General features: G+C 42.5%; 2 protein-coding genes across 6 annotated transcripts in view; both read left to right on the top strand.

Annotated features, from left to right (window-relative positions):
• Positions 1–6,856, top strand: part of NFU1 (NFU1 iron-sulfur cluster scaffold) — a 41,903-nt gene extending 35,047 nt beyond the window's left edge. For all 3 annotated transcript variants that reach the window (XM_054476325.2, XM_063648610.1, XM_063648611.1), the window contains 2 exons: positions 2,469–2,643; positions 6,693–6,856. In XM_054476325.2, the coding sequence (XP_054332300.1) occupies positions 2,469–2,643; positions 6,693–6,737 (220 nt within the window). In that variant the 3' untranslated portion in view covers positions 6,738–6,856. The remainder of the gene's footprint in view (positions 1–2,468; positions 2,644–6,692) is intronic.
• Positions 6,857–15,948: 9,092 nt separating this feature from the next.
• The window catches only part of GFPT1 (glutamine--fructose-6-phosphate transaminase 1), a 62,235-nt gene continuing 59,030 nt past the window's right edge, over positions 15,949–19,153 (top strand). For 2 of the 3 annotated variants that reach the window (XM_054474108.2, XM_063648644.1), the window contains exon 1: positions 15,949–16,194. In XM_054474108.2, the coding sequence (XP_054330083.1) occupies positions 16,188–16,194 (7 nt within the window). In that variant the 5' untranslated portion in view covers positions 15,949–16,187. The remainder of the gene's footprint in view (positions 16,195–19,153) is intronic. The other variant, XM_063648643.1, reaches the window with a different exon arrangement.

The raw sequence follows: 19,153 nt of genomic DNA on the forward strand, positions 1-19,153 counted from the left end.
GAAGGAAGGAGGGAGGGAGGGAGGGGAAAAGAAAAGAGAAGAGAAAAGGAAAGAAATAGAATATTTGTATGACCTTCAGGTAGGCAATTTTTTTTTTTTCCCAACGGGACACAAGAAATCAGATGAAGACTGGGCACGGTGGCTTACACCTGTAATCCCAGCACTTTGAGAGGCCGAGGCGAGTGGATCACCTGAGGTTGGGGGTTCGAGACCACCCTCACCAACATGGAGAAACCTTGTGTCTACTAAAAAAATAAAAAATTAGCCGGGCATGGTGGCGGGCGCCTGTAATCCCAGCTACTCGGGAGGCTGAGGCAGGAGAATCCCTTGAACCCAGGAGGCGGAGATTGCAGTGAGCCGAGATCGTGCCATTGCATTCCAGCCTGGGCAACAAGAGTGAAACTCCGTCTCAAAAAATATATATATATATAAGATAAAAATCAAGGAAAATACATATAAATTGGACTACAGTAAAATTGTGACTCTCTCTTCATCAGAAGATGCCATTGGCTGGGCACAGTGGCTTGTGCCTGTAATTCCAACTACTTAAGAGGCTGAGGCAGGGGAGGCTCCCTTGACCCTAGGAGTTTTAGGTAGCAGTGAGTGAGCTGTGATCATGCCACTGTATTCCAGCCTATGTGACAAAGCGAGACTGTTGAAAAGTGCCATTTACAGTCAAAAGGCAATGTACAGATTAGAAGATATTTACAGTGTTTATATAACAGAATATATAAATAACTTGTACAAATTAGTAAGAAAAAGACAATCAGAGACTGGAGCAGGTACTTCGCAAAAGATAATCAAATAGTGGCTGGGTGCAGTGGCTCACACCCATAATCCCAGCACTTTGGGAGGCTGAGGTGAGCGGATCACCTGAGGTCAGGAGTTCAACATCAGCCTGGCCAACATGGTGAAACCCTGTCTCTACTAAAAATACAAAAAATTAGCCGGGGGTATTTGTGCATGCCTGTAATCCCAGCTATCTGGGAGGCTGCGGCAGGAGAATCACCTGTACCCGGAAGGCAGAGGTTGCAGTGAGCTGAGATTGTGCCATTGCACTCCAGCCTGGGCAACAGAGTGAGACTCTTGTCTCCAAAAAAAAAAAAAGGAAAAAAATAATCAAGTAGCCACTAAACAAGAAAAAATGCTTAATCTCATTAGTTATTATGAATATTCAAACCACAATTAAATATTAATACAAATCCAGTAGAATAGTTAAAACTGTTAAGACTGACAACACCAATTGTTGGTGAGGATGTGGAGCAACAGAAACTCTCATACACTGCTGGTGGGAATGTAAGTTTATATAACTGGAAAACTATATGGCAGTGTTTATTAAATCTCAACATATTCATACTCTTTATTCAGCAATTTCACTTTCAGGTATATTCCCAGTAGTAATATATATGCATACCAAAAGACATTTCTAAGAATCTTTATAACTGCACTATTTGTAAAAGCCAAAACCTAGTATTAACCTCAATGTCTGTCAACAGTGGAATGGATAAATAAATTCTGGTATATTTGCTTAATGGAATACTATGCAGCAGTGAGAGTAAATGACCTAGTACTATACTCAGCAACATAGATGAATCTCACAAAGAGCATAGGAAGCCAGATACAAAAGAGTAATTCTATGTGATTTATAAATAGAATTTGTATTTGTAAATTACAAAGTTCAGAGACTGGCAAAACTCATCAGTGGTGATATGAATTAGAATAATGGCTGCATTTTGGTTGTGGGGAGTGATTGGAAGGAGCCCAAAGGGGACTTCTGAAGGTTTGGTGGTGTTTCTTGGTTTGGGTGGTTATAAATGTGTGTTCACTTTGTGAAAACTTACTGAACTGTACATACATGATTTAAGCATTTTTCTGTATTAATGTTGTATTCCAATGAAAAGTTTACCTGAAAATGAAGCCAGCATGTGACAGTCTCCCTTTTCCTTCACTCAAAAGAAGTGACTGAGTATATTTTAGGTAATCACAATAATTATTAGGAAATTTGAAATCTTAAGTGCTTTAAAATATTGTTTTATTTAAAAAAAAAATTTCTTTAGAGACAGGGTCTCTCTGTGTCACCCAGGCTGGAGTGCAGTGGTGTGATAATAGCTTACTGCAGCTTCCAACTCCTGGGCTCAAGCAGTCCTCCTACCTTGGCCTCTCAAATTGCTGGGATTATAGGTGTGAGCCACCATGCCCAGCCTTAAAAAGATATTAGTAAGCAAGATCAAATGTGGTAAGTGGAGGAAATATTTGTGTGAGTGAATTTTGGTATTTTACCTGAGAGTAAAAAAAAAAAATTTTAATTATAAATAGAACTTAGCCACAGTTATTATTCTGTATTATAAAAGTAGCTTTAACTTTGTGAATTTTACTAATATAAAATGTAAGCTCTGAGCTGTATTAAATTTTTTCAATGAAAACTTGTATTTTAAAGAATATGTCATAAATATTCTTTGACCTCACAGGCCAACTGTGCAGGAAGATGGAGGGGATGTAATCTACAAAGGCTTTGAAGATGGCATCGTACAGCTGAAACTCCAGGGTTCTTGTACCAGCTGCCCTAGTTCAATCATTACTCTGAAAAATGGAATTCAGAACATGCTGCAGTTTTATATTCCGGAGGTAGAAGGCGTAGAACAGGTATGCCAATATTATATGACAGTCTAGATTTTTTTCGTTTTTTCTTTTTCTTTGTAGATACAAAGGCTGGAAATAGATGTTAAGGCAAGTATTTGAAAAGAAGTTCATGACCTAGCTTTTTCTTCAAGGGCTAGATTTTTGTGTTGCAATTTTTATCAGACTTGAAGTCTCTTATTTTAGAAGTAACTTTGGGCCAGGCGCAGTGGCTCACACCTGTAATCCCAGCAATTTGGGAGGCTGAGGTGGGCGGATCATCTGAAGTTGGGAGTTCCAGACCAGCCTGACCAACATGGAGAAAACCCCGTCTATACTAAAAAATACAAAATTAGCTGGGCGTGGTGGCAGATGCCTGTAATCACAGCTACTCGGGAGGCTGAGGCAGGAGAATTGCTTGAACCTGGGAGGCAGAGGTTGCGGTGAGCCGAGATTGCGCCATGGCACTCCAGCCTGGGCAACAAGAGTGAAACTCCGTCAAAAAAAAAAAAAAAAAATGAAGTAACTTTAGTGTTATGAGAACCGACTATGTACCAGGCATTTTTGCTCATTTCATCTTCTAATAACACAGTGCATTAAGTCATTCCCATTTTGCACACAAGGCTATAGAGACTCAGAGGGCATATTGCTGCCCTGATTGCACAAAAGTTATGAAAAAGGTTTAAAATGTAACGCAGTGTTTTATAGATGAGATTTAGAAATCTTTAGTGGAAGAACTCTACTACATCATATTTACCAATTTTTTTTTTTTTTGTAGAGACGGGGTCTTGCTATGTTGCCCATACTGGTCTTGAATTCCTGGCCTCAGGTGATCCTCCCAAAATGCTGGGATTAAGGATTAACACAACTGGCCTAATCTAGGTATTCTTAAATATGCAAGCAAGAAGCCCATTAAGAAATCATAGTTTGTCGTTATATTGAGTAGAATTCTAGAGCTTTATGTGTAGCACAATATCAACATTTTTTTTTTTTTGCCAACATACCTAAGGAGTATAACACAGTACCTTGTCATCAGTAATAATGACTCTCACTGCAGTGATTCTCAACCAAAAAGCATGGCCTTATGGAGAGAGATTATCAAGGAGTGAAGGGATGTGTGGAAATTAGAAATTTCCAACCCACAGAATTTCAGGTAATTCATTCTTTTTTTTTTGAGACAGAATCTTGTTCTGTTGCCCAGGCTGGAGTGCAGTGACACGATATCTCGGCTCACTGCAACCTCCACCTCCCAGATTGAAGCAGTTCCCATCCCTCAGCCTCATGAGTAGCTGGGATTACAGGCACATGCCACCATTTTTTGTATTTTGTATTTTAGTAGAGACGGGGTTTCATCATGTTGCCCAGGCTGGTTTCAAACTCCTGAGCTCAGGTAATTTGCCTGCCTCGGCCTCCCAGAGTGCTAGGATTACGGGCATGAGCCACCGCGCCTGACCACCTCAGGTAAATCTGTGCCCTTAAGGGCTCCATTGGGAATCACTCATCCTTGGGTAGTATTAAAATTGATCTGTTCCACAGTGAGCAGGTCTATATAGACCTATCCCCAAAGTCTTAGAGAGCTGAGAGGCTGAAGACAGAGGCTGGCAAATCCAGTTGGTCAGAAAGAAACATTTAATAGGGACTGAGGAACAGAAGCCATTTATCGGGCAGCTGCAAGATGATGGATTCCCGCATTGTTACCCCCTAGACTCAGGGCTTATATACCAGGAGGAATGGGTATATGTGCTTCAGAAGATATGTGTAGGACAATTGAAGTCAGCCCCTCTGGAAAGACAAGAATGCTATTTGCCTAATAGCCTATAATTTGCTTAAGGGCAAGATTTATGCTAAGTATGTGTTTGTTTAGGATAACATCAAGGTTATTTTGACCTAAAGGCAGAATTAAGTAGAAATCTTAGAGGCATTCCTAGAACTGAGGTTAGTCGATGTGGCAGATTAGCATCCAAGATGGAGTTGCTTTAGCCTCCACACCATCGTTTTGGTCCAGTACATGACATCTCCTCTTTGAAGTTTTTATCTGTCCCCCACTTGGAATTAAGTTCTTCTTTGACAGGTCCAAAGCTTCTGTTTTGGCTTTATGTTTATGTAGCTTTCTGTATCTGTTTTAGCTTTATGTTTATGTGGAAGCTCCCTAAGAGACTTGAAATCATATCCAAGTCTTTGTGTTCCTCTGCAACAACTAGCTGTGTGCCTTACAAATGTCCTATACATGCTTTGTATTAAGTATTTGGGAATATTATTCCAAATTAAGGAATAATTCTGCCTAAAATATGAGTTGGTTGACAAAATTTTTTGGATTGGGTATTGTTGAAATTGGATGTAAAATATTAATTTCTTGGAAATAAATACCAATTTTTACTCAACCGAAAAGATATCCTATGAAAGAATTCTTTTTCTATTGATTGTCTCAGATCAGAGCCAGAATCTAGATTTTTTTTTTTTTTTTTTTTTTTTTGAGACGTAGTTTCACTCTTGTTGCCCAGGCTGGAGTACAATGGCACGATCTTGGCTCACTGCAGCCTCTACTTCCTGAGTTTAAATGATTCTCCTGCCTTAGCTTCCCAGGTAGCTGGGATTACAGGCACGCACCACCACGCCTGGCTAATTTTTATATTTTTAGTAGAGATGGGGGTTTCGCCATGTTGACCAGGCTGGTCTTGAACTCTTGACCTCAGATGATCCACCCACCTCAGCCTCCCAAAGTGCTGGGATTACAGGCGCGAGCCGCTGTGCCTGGCGTAGTTTTTTTTTTAAAAACCTTATTTTGTTCCATTATCATCTATATGCCTTAAAAAATTACGTTAGTTGATACTTTGGTGGATTGACTGAGGAACATTTTTATTCATTTGTCCAGGGTGGGGTGATGAATTGGCCTTCAGATTAGAAACTTGAATTGGCATCTAATTGTAGTAGGTGTGGTGAGGAGAAAAAAACATTCTTAGGTTTATGTAACTTTTTCCTTCTCCAATGGAGTTAGTCTGTTATCTTAGTAATACATTAACTCTTGGAAAGATAATAGCTGTTGTAACATTTTCCTGAGGCTTAAAATGATCTTTTATCTCAGTAAGACTAAAATAATTAGTTCCTAATATGGTGGTTTTGTTTTGTTTTTTACTTTCCTTGGGGATTCATTTTAATAAAAATAAATGTTTTTATAATAACAATTGGGTATAGCTTCACAGAATATATTTAAGGAAATAAGATGGTTTTGAAGAAAAGAAAAAGTCATTTATATTAGTCTTATGGCTAGAGAATACCAGTTAATTTTTTTTTTTTTTTTTTGAAACGGAGTCTTGCTCTGTCACCAGGCTGGAGTGCAGTGGCACTTGGCTCACTGCAACCTCCACCTCCCCGGTTCACGCCATTCTCCTGCCTCAGCCTCCTGAGTAGCTGGGACTACAGACGCCCACCACCACGCCCGGCTAATTTTTTGTAATTTTAGTAGAGATGGGGTTTCACTGTGTTAGCTAGGATGGTCTTGATCTCCTGACTTCGTGATCTGCCTGCCTCGGCCTCCCAAAGTGCTGGGATTACAGGCGTGAGCCACCGCGCCTGGCCCCAGTTAATTATTTATAGTCTTTTCTGCCCAGCTGAGACTCTGCTATGGGTAGCCTCTTTGAGACAAGGAGAAGTGATCAAGGCTTTAATTAATTTCCAAATATTTAATTTGCTTTTATTTTATTTTATTTTTTTTGAGACAGAGTCTTGCTGTGTTGCCCAGGCTGGAGTGCAGTGGCGCGATCTTGGCTCACTGCAAGCTCTGCTTCCCAGGTTCACGCCATCCTCCTGCCTCAGCCTCCTGAGTAGCTGGGACTACAGGCGCCCACCTGGCTAATTTTTTGTGTATTTTCAGTAGAGACGGGGTTGCTTTTATGTTTTTAGGATACCAGGTTATGATTCAAACCTTGTTCTTTGGGGCTGTTGATAGATTTATCCTTACTGGCTTGTCATGCCTCATTATAGAGTTTATCAGGTAAAGAAGTAATATTAAAATCAGGAAAATAGCAAAATCTAATCATTTTCTTAATTCTTAAATTGTCTTTGTTTTTTGATTTTAGGTTATGGATGATGAATCAGATGAAAAAGAAGCAAACTCACCTTAAAATAATCTGGATTTTCTTTGGGCATAACAGTCAGACTTGTTGATAATATATATCAAGCTTTTATTAATATGCTGAGGAACTTGAAGATTAATAAAATATGCTCTTTCTTCAGAGAATGATATATAAATATTGCATGTTTGCTTTACCTCATATGAGTTATTTATAACCTCTTGAATCATCTTCTGTACACGTGGATTTTATCCAAGGATATTTTTATTTTTGTTCCTCATTTCCCATGGCTCCTTCTTTGCATATGTGTGAAGGAGTTTAAAATACATTTCCCCCCATCTAATTTATTTACTTTTTTCCATACAGGAAGAAACAGAATGCTTTTTAGAATATTCTAAAATGGCTTTTTGTGAAATATCTAAAACTATTTTTACTGAAGTTTTTAGCTTAAGAAACAGCTAAACAATTCTGTTTTAAAAATGGTATCTGGCTACTAGCCCCCAATTAAGTGGCAAAGAACTGCTTAAGACCAAAAAAAAACCCAAAAATGGCCTGGTATGGTGGCTAATGCCTATAATCCCAGCACTTTGGGAGGCCGAGGCGGGTGGATCACAAGGTCAGGAGTTAGAGACCAGCCTGAACAACATGGTGAAACCCCGTCTCCACTAAAAATACAAAAATTAGCCGGGTGCGGAGGCACGCGCCTGTAATCCCAGCTACTTAGGAGGCTGAGGCAGGAGAATTGCTTGAACCCGGGAGGCGGAGGTGGCAGTGAGCTGAGATTGCGCCACTGCACTCCAGCCTGGGGGACAGAGCGAGACTCCATCTCAAAAAAAAAAAAAAAAAGCGAAAAACTTGAAAACTAACTTCCAGAATCTGGACACAGTTTCTATTGTTTAAGATGGAGATGGCCGAATTAGAAAAACTGCCTCAGCATGCCCAGCCTTTACCTTATCAATCAGAATTGCTGAAGAAAAGAGAAGAAGCTGCTTTGGTCCTTCCACTGGCTTCTGACTCAGAGATCCAAAATCTGTACCATGCCAGAAATGTGCACCGTTATCTTTCTACTCTAGGGGTACTGCTTTTTCAGGTAGCCAAAAGAGTGATTTAGCCTTCTCTCTCATTTTTCTATAGTAATTCAGAGACTGCAGTTAACAGAAAATACAGGGAAAGGAAAGATGGGAAAAATAGTAATGATACATTGCATCTCTGGAATTCTAGTCCCTCAAAATAAGGAGATTAAGATAGTGATGGAAACAGGAAGAACTCTAGCAGTTGTGAGTGCTGGGAATTGAAATTTTTACTTTTATCCTTTGGTTCACTGAACCAAATAGTAGGGTTGGAGAATTCATTCCTTGAGATATCATGTAATTTAGACACTGGGAATTGCTTCATAAGCAAGGCAACTTAACCTGCCTTTTAGTTGAAGCTACAGGAAATTGACATTGTGGATGAGATGCAAGTAATGGCAGATCTTGTATGTGGCCATGAAATAAGTAGCTGAATTGGGTGGAGGATTAGTTTATTAGAAGAGAGGAAATTGGCTTGGCACAGTGGCTCATGCCTGTAATCCCAACACTTTGGGAGGCTGAGGCGGGCAGATCACTTGAGGTAAGGAATTTGAGACCAGCCTGGCCAATGATGAAACCCCGTCTCTACTAAAAATACAAAAATCAGCCAGGCAAGGTGGCATGTGCCTGTAATCCCAGCTACTCAGGAGGCTGAGGCACGAAAATCCCTTGAACCTGGGAGGTGGAGGTTGCAGTGAGCTGGGATCGTGCCATTGCACTCCAACCTAGGTGACAGAGCGAGAGTCTGTCTCAAACAAACAAAAAACAGGAAATTATTCAATTGAGAGGCCAAAGTATTGGAAAGATTTTCTACAAAAGCAACAGCCATGAAGAACAAGGAGGAAGGTGTGGGAAGAACATTCTAGGCATAAAGAGCAGTATAATCAGAATTGTAAGCATGAAGTGTATTTGGGAACCTCAAGAAGCTAAGTATGGCTTGAGTATAAAGTGAAAATGGTGCACAAGTAGGCAGTGGTAGTATAGAGAGTGCCACAGAAACTCTTGGTTGCCTACCCAACATACACCCTCACTTCTTGTTAAGGAAGGCACTCTCAGTAGGTCTCACCTCAGTCCCAGGGGATAAGTTATGATTAAACCAGTCACTTTAACTCCATTTTTCTTTTCCAATAATTAGTCTGTGGGTAGCCATATGACCTAGCTCTGGCCAGTAAACTGGAAGAGAAAGTCCATTGGAGAATTCTGGAAAGATTGTCTTTCCTGGTTAAGAGAGTGTGTATGTGAGTTAATCTCTGGAAAGAAGGCTCTTTTCTTTTCCTCCATCCATTCCTTTTCTTCCTGCTTGGTACACTGTAGAGTGTGATGTTCAAAGCAATGACAGTCAACTTGTAATTATGACTAAAAAGGTGATCCACTGAGGAAAGCAAAGGGCAAAGAAGGGGTGTGGATCGTCCTTGGCCTTGCACGGTGGCTCACACCTATAATCCCAGCACTTTGGGATGCCCAGGCGGGTAGATCACTTGAGGCCAAGAGTTTGAGACCAGTGTGGCCACCATGGTGGAACCCCATCTCTACTTAAAAACACAAAAATTAGCCTGGTGCAGTGGCACATGCCACCTAGTAGTCCCAGCTACTAGGGAGTCTGAGGCTTGAGAATCACTTGAGCTTGGGAGGTGGAGGTTGCAGTGAGCCGAGATCACGTCACTGCACTCCACCATGGGTGACAGCAAGACTGTCTCAGAAAAAAAAAAAAGAGAAAAAAGGGGTCTGGATCCTTGAGGCATTGTTGGCCTTTTGGCCAGACTAAGAATTACTCACTTTCAGAGTTTATATGACGTGAGATGAATGTTTTTCTTGTTTTAGTTACTGTTATCAGGTATTCTGTAACTCGAAGCTGACTGCATTCTGAGAGACTGGTAAATGATGGAGGACTTGGTAAATACTTTTACCGATTTTTCATTTGTGGTAAACTGCCAAATGTCAACCTTAAAATGAAAACAGGCCGGCCGTGGTGGCTCACGCCTGTAATTCCAGCACTTTGGGAGGCTGAGGCGGGTGGATCACCTTGAGGTCAGGAGTTCGAGACCAGTCTGGCCAACATGGTAAAACCTTGTCTCTACTAAAAAAATACAAAAATTAGCTGGGCATGGGGGTGGGCGCCTGTAATCCCAGATACTCGGGAGGCAGAGGCAGGAGGACCGCTGGAACCCAGGAGGCAGAGGTGGCGGTGAGCCGAGATCACGAAACTGCACTCCAGCCTCGGTGACAGAGCAAGACTCCATGTCAAACAACAACAACAACAAATTAACATGTATTTTTAAATCAATTGAACCACTATTCAAAGATTAAGTTTAATCAGGTAATGGTTTTTATTTTGGAATATTTATACTGAATTTCTCCCTATCTAATCCCAAGGAAAGACTAATAGTCACTATTAGTTGTGTTTAGCCAAAACAAAAATTAAAAAAAATACAAGAAAACCCCAAAATGTATAAAACATTTTGTTATCTATTTTATATTTTTCTTTTTAAAATAGAGATGGGGTCTTACTCTGTTGCCCAGGCTGGAGTTGCAGTGGTGCAATCGTAGCTCAGTGCAGCCTCAAACTCCTGGGCTCAAGCCATCTTTCTGCCTCAGCCTCCCAAGTAGCTAGGACTACAGGCATGCACAACCATGTCCAGCTTTTATAAATTATTTTACATGAAATATCCTGAAAACACTTTGTAAATATAGGATGCTTCAATAAGTATTTGAAACTAAGATTATTGGTCAAGAGTAAGCCAGGGGCCGGGCACGGTGGCTCATGCCTGTAATCCCAGCACTTTGGGAGGCTGAGGCGGGTGGATCACAAGGTCAGGAGATCAAGACCAGCCTGGCTAACACGCTGAAACCCCATCTCTACTAAAAATACAAAAAAATTGGCCGGCCATGGTGGTGGGTGCCTGTAGTCTCGGACTACTCGGGAGGCTGAGGCAGGAGAATGGCGTGGAGGCAGGAGAATGGCATGAACCCAGGAGGCGGAGCTTGCAGTGAGCCAAGAACGTGCCACTACACTCCAGCCTGGGCAACAGAGCGAGACTCCATCTCAAAAAATAAAAATAAAAATAAAAAATAAAAATAAAATATTAAAAAAAAAAAGAGCCAGGCACTTGGAGAATTTTTTTTTTTTTTTTTTGAGACAGGGTCTCACTCTATTGCCCAGGCTGGAGTGCAGTGGCGTGATTATGGGTCACTGCAGCCTTGACTTCCCAGACTCAAGTGATTCTCCCACCTCCACCTCCCAAGTAGTTGGGACTATAGGTGCGTGCTACCACACCCAGCTAATTTTCGTTGTATTTTGTTTTTTTTTTTTGTAGAGACGGGATTTTACCATGTTGCTCAGGTGGATCTGCAACTCGTAGGCTCAAGTGATACACCTGCCTCAGCATCCCAAAGTGCTGAGATGACAGGCGTGAGCCTCCACGCCTGGCCTGAGGATTTTTCGCTAACCAAAATTAGGATGAAGCCCTATGCAGGATGACATAGTCACATGAGAGCAACATACATAAAAATAGCAAATGTTCATTGAACATTCAGTGTTCATTTATTCATTAAACATCCTTTGTCCTCAAGCCTGAGGTTTTCACAAACACTGTTCTAAGCACCTTACATTTATGAAGTCATTTAATCCTATGTGATAGTTAACTATTGTCCCTCCTCGGCCCCCCACCGTCCCCGCCTTTTTATTTTGAGACGAAGTCTTGCTCTGTCGTCCAGGCTGGAGTGCAGTGGCACCATCTCAGCTCACTGCAACCTCCTCCTCCCAAGTTCAAGCGATTCTTCTGGAATTACAGGCATGTGCCACCACACCCGACTATTTTTGTATTTTTGGTAGAGACAGGGTTTCACCATATTGGCCAGGCTGGTCCCTGACCTCAAGTGATCCACCCGCCTTGGCCTCCCAAAGTGCTGGGATTACAGGCGTGAGCCACTGTGCCCGGCCTATTGTCCCCATTTTTGTAAACTGGAAGATGGAGGCACAAGGAAAAGTACATTGTCCATTGCCATGCAACTTGAGTGGAAAAGCTAGGAACATGAACTCTGGCATTCTGGCTGCAAGGCCTATGCACATTATAGCTACACTATTCTGCCTTAAGGAAGTTGGGCCCATACCCCTCTTGAGTATTCCTACTTGAGGGAGGAGAGAAGCTTTCCTTGCTTTCATAGGTACTTACTAGTGGGCAAGAGTCTAGATCCACAGTATACAAAAGCAGTGGTATGTACATGTGTGTCCATTTTTTTATGCAGGAATATGAAGCTAGTTGCTTTCCAGTCCAGAGGGAATCTACACCCCTCTTGGGAAATCCCAGCCATATACTCCATTTTGCCATATCAGTGTTATCTGTGATTATTCCCTAGGGGCTTACAGGATATACAGAAGCAACTTTTGTATCCCTTGAAAGAAACCCTAGAAAATAGTACTTTTTCTGTGTCCTTACGTTTCAAGTGATCTTTCAGTTCTAGGCAGCTCCCTGAATAGTCCACCCCTTAGTGTGGCTCTGTTCACATCCAACAGGACAGAAATAGTAGGTTAAAGGTAGGACCAGTTAATCTCATGGTTTTCAATTTGTTGACTTTCTTGGCAGTAGAATGAGTTTCTTTCTCGCAGAGCTAGAAAACTCTGCCCCAGCTTCTGCGTACTGGAAAAATTTGGAGCCACCTTGGAGAGGAGTATTGGGGAGGACACAACTTCTAGTTGGAGTTAGCATCCTTTGTCCTCAAGCCTCAGGTTTTCTGGGGGGCAATCAGGTCATATTTGCTTGATGCGGTGGACATATTTTTTTGTGTGCCTTCTTGGTGTTCTTCTTTTAGCAACACCTTCCCCTTTTCTTTGAAGAACTGCTTCCTCTTGCCGTATGTGGCTGTATGACTCTATAGCGCTCTGGTGGAGCTGTCCTATCACAATGTCTTGCCTTCTTTGCCACAGGAGTGGGGCATGTGACTCACACTGGACTGGCCAGAATCCTTGTCTAGAATATAAAAAGTAAGGATGGAGGAATAGCCTCTCTCTCCTTTTGGGCTGCAAGCTATAAAGTTGTGATTGCAGAGCTATTTGAGGATTATTTCCCTGTCCATGAGGTCAGAGAGGTAGTTCAAGAGTTCTGGCAACATTCTGTCCCTGGGTATAGATGTGCTGAAAGCTGTTTGTATTCCTGTTCTTTCCAATTACGTGAGCTAGTAAATCCCCTTCTTCCTCTAGTTTGAGTGGGCTTCTATTTATTGTCAGTGAAAGCTCTGCCCTCTAGGCACATCTTTCACCATGACTGTGAGAAATAAATTTGTGAGAGCTGCATCCTGGAAGAGCTCTGTGAAAGCTCTTTCTGTGGGAGTGCTGCCACTGAATTGGGAAACCTAGTACTCATCATGTGGGTGAAAAGTACCCACGAAATTGGAAGCAAGGAAAAACTGGATCACATTTGTATTTTTGACAGGTCCCTCTGGAACCAAAGTGTGTGGGATGAATTGTGGGAGGCTAAAGTGGTTCACTCAAAGGGTCTTTCTGAGGCCTTGATTGGTGCCTTTTGTTCTTGTCCTCATTTATTTTCATAGGCCTCAGGGGCTCAACCTATTTCTTTTTCCTTTGATACTTGCTACCATCTTCTCTGTCCATTGGGGTAGATTTCTCCACAAAGCTCCCTAAAAAGTAGGACATATGTGCCCCAGCTCCCCATATTCTTATGCAAAGGAATTCTTATTTTAATAATTTTATTGCTGTTTATTACTGGAATTCACATAAGGGTTAATAAAAATGACTACAGCTATTTCAATTAAGGTTCTTCGTTGCGTTAGTAATGGCAACTGGAAGCTCTGATGGCCTTCAGCCATCAGATCCAATGGGACTGAATCTATGAACAGGGAAATGGACTTACATAAAGAGATGGTGAATGACACCCCCTTGCCATCATTACTTTTTTTGTTGTCGTTCAGATGTTTTGATCAGGAGAGAAAATCCATTCCCTCAGATGTTTGAATTAGACCCAGATGTCCCCTTTCCTTCATAGATCATTTATTTTCTTCTCCTTCAGGCCTTATTCCCAAAGGTCCAGCTAGGGCAGAGCTCTGTATAAAGGGAGGTCAGGCACCCAAAGTGTGTATCTTAACTGGCACATGGTTAAAAAGGGTTCTTTGTTGTGTTGGGTTAGTGAGGTTCTTCAAGGCTGAGTTGGGAAAATACTGTCCTTCAAAGTTTCTTCTCTTTTGTCAAATTATTTTTTTATTTACTTTTTTTTTTAACTTTTTTTTTTTGAGTTGGGGACTTTCCAGTCTTTACTGAAAACTTTTAAAAATTTGTATTTAGACAAATTCTAAAAGACCTGTAACACTAGTTTCTTCTTCTCAACTGATTCATAAATATCTTCCAAAATAGTTTGTTGAGTGGAGATGGATAAGATAAATTGATAGTCATTGTGGTGGAGTAGCAGGCAGAAGAGGAAAGCAAAGGGTTAAATAGATTATTATAGTTGGAGCATGAGAACTCTGGTAGTACTGCTGACATTTTCTTTGTGGCATCGACAGGTTTGCTGCCAGTGCACAAAGATGTTGCTTAAGCATTGGAACCATACCTTGGTTTCTAGGTAATACAACGGAATTCTCACCAGAGCCTTAGATGAGGGTTCTTAGGCTAGATGTATATCCACAGTCTTTTGTTTCTTGAATTAAGAAATGTATTGTTACCAAAAAGCTCACTGTTTTTTGTTTTTGTTTTTAACTTTGCTCTGGATGATCTAGGGACCTGTTTAAGGGATTGAAATGTCAAAAGGGCTTTTAGGTGAGAAATACTCTGCTTAGTTAAATGTGACATTTTTCAGCCTCTCTGAGGCAAGTGAAAAAAGGCACTTTTCCCCGTAAGAAAAACGGAAAGCCTTATGTTCACTTAATCATATAACCAGCCATAGAAGGTTAATTCCGCTAAGAAAATAGGACTTTTTTTCACTCATTCCAAAATAAATTTGATCTTTTACTTTGTGCTGTGGTCTAAAAGTGTTGGGTATGAAAAATCTAGTTCTAGCTTCAAGAAACTTATAGCCCAGTGGGAAAATACAGAAAATCATAACATCAAAGCATATTTCTTTACAGTGAGTAGCTCAAAGAGTGAGAGGTTAATGCATGTCTCCAAGTCTGTCTGGGGGAGATAAAAAAGGCTTTCCTGAAGAGGTAGCATCTAAACAGAGACGTGGTGGGGATTCTATGCAGAGTAACCGAAGTGTGCAAAAGATTTGAGAATCTTGGCTCAGTTGAGGAACTACCTGTTGAGCCTGTTGAGAGTGTATAGGGCTGGAAGGACGGCTAAGACCAGACATATGAACAGCAGTCAGCACTCCAGGAATTCTGTGTGCCATGTACGTTTTTAATACTACTCTAGAGCCATTATAGAGTTCTGATTACTCTACATTTGACTAAAGATACCATTTAAGGCTGTTTAAAGCAAATGCCCAGGTAATAAATTCTCAGAAACATCATCCCTCTCTAATCAAGTCTCTCTTGTCAGACTGGGCGCATTAATTCATATTGAATCGTTCATAAGTGAAACGCGCGGCTGTTAAAGCTAGGGAATTCCCAGCGGTCTCAGGTGGGCCATGGGAGGAGGTGGGCCAGCAGTTCCTTACGTCCAGGCTCAGTCAGACAGTTGAGCCTTACATTCCTCCTCTACCCCTCCACAATAAACTGAGGGTTATGGAGGCAATGGATGCGGAGGGCTTTTAGGGGCCAAGCATATTACACAGGGAATTGAATTGCTTATCACCAGAGAGGCTGACCTTTGGGGCTTTGCAGTCAAGAATTTTGTTATCTCTCTCCTCCCACCTCAACCTAATTCTTTGCAATTTTTTTTCAGCCTTATGTCCCCCAGGATTCCCTTTTCAGACTTCCTGCTTTCTTCCTCCTCTTTCCCCGCTTCGTGCAGTGCTGGCGCGTGTGGCCTGGGGCCGCACGGGGCGCGCACCCGGGCTATTGCTTTGCTAACAATTCCATCCTTCTCTTTCCGTCATTCCCTGCCAGGTGTTGGGTTTCTCCCTCTCTCTCGGTTCGGTCCCTCCCGCGGCTCGCCCCCGGGCGGGCGTCTCCAGGAACTCTAGGCGGACGCGGCCACGAGTCACTGCCACGTCTCCGCCGCCAGCAGTCCAGCGCCTGCGTGGGCTCGGGGGGCGGGGCAGCGCTGGGAGGCGGGACTTGCGCGTGAGCGGCGCGTGAACGGTTCAATGGGGCCTACCGGCAGCGGCGCGCTGCGTGCCGAGGGGCGGGGCCCGGCGGCGGTTGCTGGCGGAGCCCGGGAGGCGGAGAAGGCTCTCGTTGCCTTGGCCGTCGCATCCCCGAGGGAGTCGTGTCGGCGCCACCCCGGTCCCCGAGCCCGCAGATTGCCCACCGAAGCTCGTGTGTGCACCCCCGATCCCGCCAGCCACTCGCCTCTGGCCTCGCGGGCCGTGTCTCCGGCATCATGTGTGGTAAGGGGGCCGGGAGCGGGGGGCGTGTTGCCGGGCGGCGCTGGGGTGCGGCGCGGGCGCCGCTGAGGCCCAAGGCGACGGGCGGAAGCGGGAGTGTGGAGGGTGCGAAGTCTGGGTGATGGGCAAGGGGCGTCCAGTGGTGGCTGCGGGGGCGGGGGCCGGCATCCACGGGCGGGAGAGGGGGTGGCGGCCGGGAGAAAGGCACCTGAGAGGAAGGCGGGCCCCCTTTGCCGGGGGCCAGCGGGCGCCTTGGCGCGGAGAAGGAACCGAGACGGGAGAGAAACGCCTTTATTGAAAAAGGAGGAGAGGGCTGAGGGAATTGAGGTGTGGAGGGGGGTTGCCTTCAAAAGGGCCCACCAGGTGAGTGAGGCAACCTGTGGAACCTCGGGCGAGGTCTCTTGAACTTACCTTGCATTTTTCTAAAAATCTTTCAAAAAATATTTTACTTGTTTTCGGGCAGGCCCAGTAGAAAACAGACGCTAGCTAGAGCCACGGTAGTGGCATTAAACGTGATACTTCCTGCCATCCCTTGTCTCAACAGAAACCATTGCTAATCAATAACTTGGTTAATGGGCTTAGACCTGATCCTCTGGTGGAAGAGGCCTTCAAATGTCTGTGGCGATAGGTTATACATAATTTATCATTTGCGTGTGCACCCATTAAAAATGCCAGCTCTGAAATATATCAGTTATGCCTTGGATGTATACACCTTTAGAATACCAACTATGAAAAATATCATTTATTCCTTGCATGTGCACCCATTAAAAATACTAGCTATGGAAAGTTTAACAAATATCTTTCCTAGAGCCTTAAAAAATTAAGGGTAGGCCCTTTTATTCCATGTTTTGAGAGTCGTTTATTATTACCTAAGTGTTAGTGAAAGAGATTTTGAGAATCGTGTCTGACATGACTGATATCCTCTAAAATTGGTGTTAACTTGGCTATTGCCAGTAAAAATAATTGTATTCTTACCTTTCTTATTGAAATTTACAACCGACTTTATCCCTGGAAGAAAGAACACTTTTTTTTTTTTTTTTTAAGGGAAGTACCATTATAAGAGAATTGAAAACTCTCTGGGAGACTTCTTATTTGCAGCCTTTTACACGAAGGAACTGAACAGGGGTGGATTGTACTCGTTAGTGTATATATTTCCTGTATTTAACTTTATGCTCATTTCAGCTTCTGAAAATGAGGAGCAGGTTTAAATTTAGAGTAGATTAAAAAAACCCACATAAAAACAGAAACACCTATAAATAGCTTACTGAAATTATTAGAGTAGAGCTGACTTCAGAATCAGACTTTTGCAGTGTCTACTTAGTAGAATGGTTTTGCATTTAGTTTGGAGCTGTGAAGTAGTGAATTTGCAAACCGGTCAATCTCCAGTGTGCTTCATTTGGTAGTTAACTGTTCCTGAATGATGAGGGGTGTGCCTCATCAAGTACTCAACATTCTGGTTGCAGGTCATTTCATCATGTTCCAGGAAAAAAAACGTAGTCGAAGTACTTACTGAAAAAAAAATAAATAAATAAATAAATAAATCAGCGCTGGGCGTGGCGGCTCCCGCCTATAATCCCAGCACTTTGGGAGACCGAGGCAGGTGGATCACCTGAGGTCAGGAGTTCAAGACTAGCCTGGCCAACATGGTGAAACTCCATCTCTACTAAAAATGCAAAATTGGCTGGGCGTGGTGGTACGCGTCTGTAATCCCAGCTGCTTGGGAGGCTGAGGCAGGAGAATTGCTTGAACCCAGGAGGTGGAGGTTGCAGTGAGCCGAGATCGCACCATTGCAATCCAGCCTGGGCAAAAAAGAGCAAAACTCCATCTCAAAAATGATAAATATAAATAAATAGATATGGAAATCAGGTTCAGATAAGGGAGATACCTTTAGGGTGGAGACTAAATGTTGGGAGTTTTCACATAGTTTGTGTCTCCATTCCACAGAGTTTTACTGCTGAGGAAACGTATTGAAGAAATAAAAAGTGAATATTTGAGGCATTTCTGAGGTCCTGCTTTTAAGTCATACCATGGTTTTGCCTGATTCTAGGGATAGGGTTCAGAATTTATTTTCTCTCTAATGTAAATTCTGAAAGATAAGATGAGTGTCATTATTTTCCTCCTACATCTTAGTCATTGAACTAAAATTCCTGAGCAGAGAAATGGAGTGAAAATTAGACTAGATGGGAAAATCTGGAAGCTTACTTTCTGATTACTTGCTATCTAGTTAAGTTTTTCTTTCTTCTTCCTTTCTTTTTTTTTTTTTTTTTTTGAGACGTGGTCTCGCTCTGTCGCCCAGGCTGGAGTGCAGCGGCACGATCTTGGCTCACTGCAGCCTCCGTCTCCGGGGTTCAACCTCCCGAATAGCTGGGATTACAGGGGTGTACCACCACACCTGGCTAATTTTTGCATTTTGGTAGAGGTGGGGTTTCGCCGTGTTGACCAGGCTGGTCTCCTGACCTCAGGTAATCCACCCACCTCAGCCTCCCAAAGTGCTGGGATTACAGGAGTGAGCCACCTTACCCGGCCCTAGTTAAATTTTCCTAAACGATTATTTTATTTCAACGTTGTACAATGTTGAAGCAGAAGAATGAGGATTGAAGATTCTGATATGCTTTTTTTAATCAGATATACTGATAAAATTGATATGTTTACCAGCTTGTGTTGGGATGTTAATAAGTGTTAGGAAAAAAGATCCTATGGTCCAGTAAATTTGGGAAGCAACATATTAAATCGCGTGGTAATGTTTTGTTTTGTTTTTTGATTGGCGGATTTCTTGGAGTCTTTAATGTATTAATAATAAGCATTGAGAATCTCCCAGAGAAGAACAGTGTGTCTATTTTCCAAATTTATTTTATCTTCCTTTTTCTTGGTAGTTTGGAATATACTTTGTCCTTTTTATTTGTATTATTTTTGGTTTTGCTGAGTGTCAAGTCACTTAAGCTATCCCTAGCTTTTAACAGAT

Source organism: Pongo pygmaeus, chromosome 12 (genome assembly GCF_028885625.2).
Source record: "Pongo pygmaeus isolate AG05252 chromosome 12, NHGRI_mPonPyg2-v2.0_pri, whole genome shotgun sequence".
Classification (NCBI taxonomy): Eukaryota; Metazoa; Chordata; class Mammalia; order Primates; family Hominidae; genus Pongo; species Pongo pygmaeus.